Raw genomic sequence first — 8,873 nt, 5'->3', positions numbered from 1 at the left:
GGATCACAGAAATGTTTTTCAGCCGAAAGCACTAAGCTCACACCCTCTATGTATCTATATCTAGTCAAGAGCATTGTCTCACAGCAGGCCCAAAGTCTGTGTTATATATCACACACTAAAGATCTAAGGCAATATGGCTAAGAGATGATGGGCTTGCACGTCAAAGCCTTAATTGAAAAGGTCAACCTACTAAGGCAGCGAGGATGTTACTTAAAGTAACAGACCAACTTAAGTTTAAATCCCAATGACTTTGATGTGGAGTTTTAAGGGATAATTTATTTGAAAATATAATACAAAGACTTAATTTTCATTCGGATAATATTTCAAGATTCAAATTAACTCATTACTCTAAACCAACATATGATATATGTTGGTTAAGCTTCCTACTTGTAATTATATTTTTCTTTTTAATACTAAAAGACGACATACAAATGAGATATATATATATCCTCAAATTACTGAAATAACACCGAGATTTTTCAGTGTCACACCAGACAGTAAGATGGGCTGTAGATGGGGTTCCGAACAGTGACTTCTCTGAAAAAGCCCCATTTAAAGTAAAATGTCGTATACTTTCTAAGGTTACTTGTATGCTTTGCAGACTGCTACTACTATTCTGCTGCACACGATGGGCATGGGATATAATATCAGCGCGACCAACGACGCCCCACAAACTGTCGAATACCAACAACACTATATGGGGCTTCTTTATACGTTTTCTCCTCCTCCTCGAATGTACTAGTACTACGTATAGCTGCACATACAAAATAGAACCCTACTATGATCAAATATCTAAATTATTGCTTTCATCAACCCTTTTAGGTCACGTGCTTCTTGATGTAACAAGTCAACAAGTCTTTCATTTGGTCCCCAACTCCTCTTTTCATGGAGTAAAAAGGCATGTAATCGTAGGGTCCTCTTTAGCCTTTGTCCGTTTTCCTAGCTGGAGTCTTTCAACTGATATATATTCAGGCCTTGAACCAACCAATGGCTAGAAGATAAGATGCCACATAGGATAAACATACCATATATACAAATTCCCACTTACATCTTTATTCTCACATCTCTCATCATCTGTTACATTCAAATTTGAGTAGTAGAAAGAGAGTGGACAAAGATAAGATGAGGTACCGTTCTTTCTTAAGAAGCCCAAAGAAGGAAGAGCAACAAGTGCCGGACTGTACCCATAATTCTGGTGAAGAATTCTCTGACACTACTAATACAAAATTAGATGATGTTTACACCAATGGAGACAATGATCATGAGGTTGATATCATCGATGATTGGGAGAGAATTTTGGGAATCCAAGAGGAAGAAGATGGAAAATGGCCGAGCGATAACATGTACAGCGGGCACAAGCTCAATTGGGATTTTATGGATTGGGATGAGTTTCCCAATGGAGAAGAAGAAGGGGAGGAGATAGAGCAAAAGGTTTATCAAGGCACTGATAAGTGCTTTTTTGAAGAGGAGAGCTACTACAAAAAAAAAGTAGTAAAAAGTGAGAGTGTAGGGTTTTGGGATGATGATGATGAGAAGAAGGTGCAGCTGAATTTGAATTTGAATTATCAAGAGGTTTTGGATGCTTGGTCGGACCGCGGTTCTCTTTGGGCAGATGATTGTTCACTTTCTTCCATGGCTAGCAATGGCAATTATGTTAGTGCTTGACTAACTTTATTATATATTATCATCCTTTTACTTTTTTCTGACCTCGTTTCATATTTCTTATTTCCCCAATTTTAAATAAAATGGATTGATATAACATGCATTTCTTCTGCATTCTTTCTTCTTTGTTTCAAAAGAGATTCGCTATTCACACTCTTTGTTGTTCTCTTCGCTTTTGTAAAGAAGTGTAAATAACACTCATCATAAAAATGAGCACATAGTGCTTCCCTTTTCAAAATGCTTGAGGTGTGGAAACCCCTTTTAAATGGTCTACAATTTAGTTTTCTTTTTTTAGGTGAATGAGATTTAGTTTGTTGTTTCTAATATGTAAATTATTGTATTGATTTATTTTTTTTCCCACAGGATCACATTATCAATTGAGATTGGTTTTAAGTAACAAACTCCACAGATTGTAATAAATCAAGTGGGTTTTGCATATATCATGAGCCTCTTAATTAACCAGAATGTTATGTTAATCTTAATTATGTTAATTAATTGTGTATGATCATCAGATGGGCGAGGTGCCGGTAATGGAAGAAGACAAGACAAGAAGAGAGGCAAGTGTTCTAAGGTACAAAGAGAAACGCCAGTCTAGGCTCTTCTCCAAAAAGATAAGGTACCAAGTCCGCAAGCTCAATGCAGATAAAAGACCTAGACTCAAGGTTTTTGTCTTCCTCCCTATATCTCTCTCGTTTTTTTTCCCTAGCTAATTAATATTCTGAAAGTTTGAAATTAATTTTTTTGTTATATTTCTTTGGTGTTGCAGGGTCGATTTGTGAAGAGGGTTTGATTTGCGACGTGAAGATATTAACTCAACAAAAAGAGAGGACGAAATATCTCAACAAATATCTCACTCAAATATCCGTGGACTTAAGCTTTTGCATATGTTTGTGTTTGTCGCTTGAAAATATCTCTAATTTAACTACATGGAAAACAAAAATTGAATATATCTATTATTTTAGGGAGTTGATTAATTCCAAAAACTATCTGTTTCTGGGGTCTACTTATCATGAAATTGTATGGTTTCGATATAGTTTGATTCATAGCTATGTGGTATATATGGCATGATCTTTTCCTGGTATTTAGTGTTGGGAACTGGACCGCATGATCACGAGCTCGATCAATCACATGATGGGAATTGGACCTCATGATCACGAACTCGATCAATCACATGATGGGAATTGGACCGCATGATCACAAGCTCGATCAATCACATGGACTATCATAAGTGGTTAATTTCAGTGGATTGTCAAATGTGTAATTATTGGATATGGTGGGATCAATATTGGTCATATATATAGTGGTCCATGTCAAAGGCCATTTTCTTTTGTTCTTTATGGGATTTTTCTTTACGTTGTGTCATTTTCTTTATAATACGCCAATGCTAATGCCAGAGAGCAAATGCTATAATTAAAAGATTTTAAACTTTGGTTGCTGAAATAGAAAGAATGATATGAACAACCTAAATGATAGGGCAAGATAATGGAAATGTCTAAAGTACTCGGGTATATTATTCAGATGCCTATATTGTTGAAACGGTGTCTATAATGAACGACATTGTTGATATTTTGAATATATTGCCTATATGTTCACACAACAATATTGATATTGTTGATAATAGCTATAAATAGTTGTCAATACGAAATTGTTATGTTGTTGATTTAACGTGAATAATCTCCCTTCAGTTTCTAACACTTTGTCATCTTCATCTTCATCGCCATGAATTTCTCAAATACCTCGCAGCTTTTACTATCAAGAACAATCAAGTTATTTTCTTAAACAAACTTGCTCAACCAAATCAAACACCCTCCAAACAACCCAATTCACAAAAAGTCTTTCAAATATAGTCAAAGCAAGAAGCTTTAGATCCAATAATCTACACGAGAGAAACAATTACAAAACCGAAGACGAAGATTAATATGAAAGAGCTGCAAGTTGTAGAACAATGTTTAGATAAGACTAATTTTAGGGTTTTAATATATTTCTCTATATTCTGCTCTCATAAGAGGCAACACATATATATATATACACACACACACATACTCAATCCTTGTACTACAAGGAATATTAAAGACATAAAAAGAGAGTTATACCCAAATTAGGAAACACAATTACATTCCTATTGTATTATTGTTGACTCACGCCAACACTCCCCCTCAAGTTGGTGCATAGATATCACTTAGGCCCAACTTGTCGAGTGAGTCTTGAAACCTTCTTGCAGAAACTGCATGAGTTAGAATATCTGCCAACTGTTCTTCTGTTTTCACGAACGGAATGTCAACCAACTTAACTTCCAGCTTTTCTTTGATAAAATGTCTATCCACCTCAACATGTTAGGTCTTGTCATGCTGCACCAGATTGTTAGCTATCTCTTGTGCTGCTAGATTATCACAGTACAACAGCATAGAACCTTTTGGTTTAAACCCTATCTCAGTGAGTAGAATCCGAAGCCATAGAAGCTCACAAATACCATGTGTCATTTCTCTGTACTCAGCTTCAACCAAAGACCTTGCCACCACATTTTGCTTCTTATTTCTCCATGGCATAAGATTACCAGCTACAAATGTGAAGTATCCCGATGTAGATCGCCGATCAGTGATATTTCTAGCCCAATCTGCATCGGTATACCCTTTCACCTCCATATGCCCATGCTTTATATACATCAACCCTTTTCCTGGAGCTCCTTTTAAGTAACTTAGAATTTGTATTACTGTTGCCATATGATCCTCACTAGGAGCATGCATAAATTGACTTACCACACTTACTGTGTAAGCAATATCTAGCCTTGTAAGCGACAAATAGATCAACCACCTTACCAATCTTTGATACCTTTCCCTATTCATTGGGACTTGATCCTGATAAATTGCTAGATGATGATTCTGCACAATAGGTGTATCCACTGGTTTACACCTTAACATACCAGTTTCAAACAAAAGATCCAATACATACTTTCTTTGAGATAAGTATATTTCTTCCTGAGACCTATCCACTTAAATTCCCTATAAGTATTTAAGTCCTCCAAGATTTTTCATCTTAAACTCAGAAAACAACTGCTCTTGTAGACGTTTGATTTCCATTGTATCATCATATGTGATAATCATATCATCTACATATATGATAAGCAGAGTTACCTTGCCATCCTTGCGTTTGATGAACAATGTATGGCCTGCATTTCCCTTTCGATACTCATACTTCTTCATTGCCTGGGTGAACCGCTTAAACCACACTCTGGATGACTGTTTAAGGCCATATAATGCCTTTCAAAGTCTACACATTTTCCGACTGGAGTTTAAACGCCATTACCTGGTGGAATATCCATGTACACCTCTTCCTCTAAATCACCATGTAGAAAAGCAACTGTCTCAGAGGCCAATCATGGTTCGCAGCAAGAGATAATAAAACTCTAATGGTATTCATCTTTGCAACAGGAGAAAAAGTCTCTTGATAATCAACCCCAAAGGTTTGGGTAAAACCTTTTGCCACAACCCTCGCCGTATATCTATCAATTATTCCATCTGCCTTATGTTTAATAGTGAACACCCACTTGCACTAATTTCTTTCCTTTGGGAAGTGGGACCACACTCCATGTATTATTCTTTTGTAGTGCTTCCAATTCAACTTGCATTGCTTTTGTCCATTTCGAATCTTTTAAAGCTTCCTCCAGTCTGGTGGGTATTTTGATGGTTTCCATTTGCTGAACAAATGCACAGTATTTTGTTGAAAGTTGATGAGTAGAGACATAGTTTGAAATGGAATACCGCACATTTCCTTCTGGAGAGTACCTGTCTGGTGGTTTTCCACGATTTTGTCGAAGAGGCAACATATAAGATGGTTCAATAATTTCCGAGTGAGTACTTACCTCAGAAATATCCGTTGGAGTATGAGGGAGTTTGCTACTGTCTTCTAACTCATTTGAACTATCACTCGAATTTAGGGCAATTATCACCCTTGAAGGCCCACTCGGACCAACTCCACCATAATTTGGGCTGTAGACAACAGCGTCAGCATGCGACCCATCATTATTCTCGCTGGGTACAACATGCGGCCCACTTGGGCAAGCATCAAAAGGTCCTAGCCTACAACATGCGGCCCACTTGGGCAAGCATCAAAAGGTCCTAGCCCATTCCCTCTGCCCTGGTCAGCACGCCCATCAGGGCAGTCACGGTTAGCTTCATCTGGGCCAGTTTAGTCAGTAGCATCTAGGCTGATTTGGGCTAAAAGCCCGTTTGGGCTATTTACAGAAACAGTAGGCATAATATCGAACCAACCATAATCTTCACCTGAGGTTGTCTTCCCCTGAGGAGTATGGCTGGGAGGGGAAAATAATTCGTCTTCAGAGAAGGTAACATTCATGGTGATGTACGCTATGTCGAATGGATGGATGATAACATCTATAGCCTTTTTGTTGAGGATGAAAGCCAAGGAACACACATTGCACCGCACATGGATCAAGCTTGCTTCTTTGATTTTTGTGAAGATGAACATATGCCACATAACCAAAAACCCGAGGTTTGAGATGAAGAGTGGAAGGGAGCAAAACATGATCAGCAAGCACGGCCAAGGGGTTTCTAAAAGAGAGAACACGCGATGGCATTCGGTTCATGATATAAATAGCATAAATGACTGCATCAGCCCAATATGTCTTGGGTGCACAGCTACCAATAAGAAGGGCACGGTAATTTCAAAGATGTGCCAATTTTGTTCGACAAATCCATTTTGTTGTGGGGTTTGAGGACACATAGTTTCATGAAGAATGATATTTTCCGTAAAAAACTGAGAAAGTTCCTGATTAAGATACTCACTACCGTTGTCTGACCGAAACACTTTAACAGGGAGTGAATACTGAGTATAGACCATGTGATAAAATGCTTTGAAGATGTCACCCACATCACTTTTATTTTTTATGAGGTACAACCGAGTCATTCTAGTGCAATCATCAACAAATGTTACCAACCAACGCACACCATGCTGAGTAGTAACCGGAGATGACCCTCACACATCAGAATTAATTAACTCAAACGGAATTGTTCTTTTATGCAAACTCGGGGGATAAGAAGCTCGATGACTTTTGACTAATGTGCAAACATTATACCTTAACGAAGAATCTGAAATATTACCAAATAATGACGGAAGTAATTTTCCCAAATAACCGAAGGAAGCATGACCAAGACGACGATGCCACAACTGAATAGTCTTCAACTTTCCATTATCACGACCTTGAACTTGATGAACACGGCCTTGTGTAACATCATCAACAAAGTACAACCCCTTCCTCTTAGTACCACGCCTAATGATCGCCTGAGTTAAACAGAAAAACGGAAACATTTGCACAACACAGTCTAATTGCTTAGTGACTTGTTCTACAGATAACAAATGGCTAGAGAGTGTGGGAACAAGCAAGCAATTGTGTAAGGAGAAAGTAAGAGTGAGTGCAATCGAACCCGTCCCTGTAACTAGGGCAACACGTCCATTAGCAATGACAATACTATCCCGGGATGGTGGTGTTGTAGGGTTAAATAAAGTATGATCATAAGTCATATGATCAGTAGCTCCGGAGTCAATAATTCAACCCGTATCATAATCAACAGATGCAATCAAGGCTGTGCCTGTGTTACCTGGATCATCAGATTCCTCATTTGAAGCAGTCATATTTAATAAAGAGAGTTGCGGGCCCAATTCATCTAGGTCTGCTTTCTGACCGTTTTCCGCGGGTGGGCAGGTTGAGCCCATGCCTTTTGGACCGGCTGCATAGCCTGCTGTTGCTTTTCCATGGGAGTGTCGGGCTCCTGACTTGGCAGGCCCGCTTCCAGATGCTGCAGCAAGTTCTTTTCCTCATTGGGCCCCTGACTGGTCAGGCCTGCTTCCAGGCCCTGCAACCTTTCCTTGTTCGCATGGGTTGGTAAGCCCACTAGCAGATGTGACCCTCTCGTCAACCATAGGTTGTGGCTTTTGTGATTTATTCTTTCTGTTTGATCCTAATTCAAGATTCTTATGAAAGTCTCTTCCCTCGAGACTTTCAACTTTTGAAAATAGGTAATTGCTTTTGGTCTGTGGTTTTGGCAGCTAGTCAAACAACTCTTGGCTTTCTGCAGTCGGCTGGGCAGCGGGCAAGAATTTATTTATTTATTTATTTTACGCGGGCAATAACTGAGACTAGCGTTGGGGAAGTGATAGGCCGGAAGCTATTCTAATGTCAAGATAAAACTAATTTTAGAATTTTAATATATTTCTCTATATTCTTCTCTCATAGGAGGCAACATATATATATATATATATGGAAAGTATTATTGACACTAAAAAAATCTCATTATACACTTCTCACAAATGTATTTTTCTTTCTAAATATAGAAAGTTTGGAGTGTAAAATGAGAAATTTGGAATGCCAATAACAATTCATACACACATACACTCAATCTTTGTACTACAAAGAATATTAAAAACATAAAATGAGAGTTATACCCAAATTAAGAAACACAATTACATTCCTATTGTATTATTGTTGACTCACACCAACATGTTTGTCTACTTATATTATTGTGTTTCTTGGTTAAACTTGTACAAATGTTAACAAATCTCTTCAAAAAAATACTAGAGAGACCATGTTTTATAAATCACATTTATACCATACATATCTCTAATAAAACAAGACTCACATGTATTACGAACGATACTCCTATTAAAAATATAGTTTGGATGTGGTAGCATCACCCCTCTCTTAACAAACCAACAACAAAATAATGTCACCGCTATTTAGCTCAATTCACCAAATAATGAAACATGTCACTTAACAAATAACAAAAAGTAGCTATGTGAAGGTTTAGAGTGAAAATTTTTCAATGTGTTTACTCAGGAGCTTTACTCTTAATTAATTAACTAATTGCCAAATAAAATAGGATCAAAAATTTTAAACTAAATGATGTGTCATCAATAATAAATAAGTACGTTAATCAACACTTCAGTAATAATCTAATCATTAACTACCAGGTCATTTAATTTGTAAAATTTAGTCTCCCTAGCACCCTTCTTGATGATGTTGTAAAACAACTAATAATTTGATAAGGGTAATGCTGGAAAGACTAAATTTGTAAATTAAATGATATATCACCAATAAAAAAATAAGCAAGTTAATCAATATTAAATAATAATTCAATCGTCAACTTTCATGTTATATTTAGTTTACAAAATTTAACCTCACTGCATTAATAACTATA

The 8,873-nt window shown here is 37.2% G+C and overlaps 1 protein-coding gene across 1 annotated transcript; it reads left to right on the top strand.

The window, feature by feature from the left end:
* The first annotated feature begins 1,052 nt into the window (after positions 1–1,052).
* Positions 1,053–3,024, top strand: LOC137741430 (uncharacterized). The gene is made up of 3 exons (XM_068481146.2): positions 1,053–1,653; positions 2,175–2,324; positions 2,429–3,024. Exons 1-3 carry the CDS (start codon positions 1,123–1,125, stop codon positions 2,450–2,452), a joined length of 705 nt encoding a protein of 234 aa, XP_068337247.2. The 5' UTR covers positions 1,053–1,122; the 3' UTR covers positions 2,453–3,024.
* Positions 3,025–8,873: the final 5,849 nt, after the last annotated feature.

Source organism: Pyrus communis, chromosome 11 (genome assembly GCF_041283825.1).
Source record: "Pyrus communis isolate YQ-2024b chromosome 11, ASM4128382v1, whole genome shotgun sequence".
In the NCBI taxonomy this organism is placed as follows: Eukaryota; Viridiplantae; Streptophyta; class Magnoliopsida; order Rosales; family Rosaceae; genus Pyrus; species Pyrus communis.
This window is presented reverse-complemented; position numbering and strand designations above follow the sequence as displayed.

Coding starts and splice junctions, on each gene's coding strand:
- LOC137741430 (XM_068481146.2), top strand. CDS start 1,123: ATGAGGTACCGTTCTTTCTTAAGAAGCCCAAAGAAGGAAGAGCAACAA. Junction 1,654..2,174: donor TGGCTAGCAATGGCAATTAT/GTTAGTGCTTGA, acceptor TATGATCATCAG/ATGGGCGAGGTGCCGGTAAT. Junction 2,325..2,428: donor ATAAAAGACCTAGACTCAAG/GTTTTTGTCTTC, acceptor TTGGTGTTGCAG/GGTCGATTTGTGAAGAGGGT.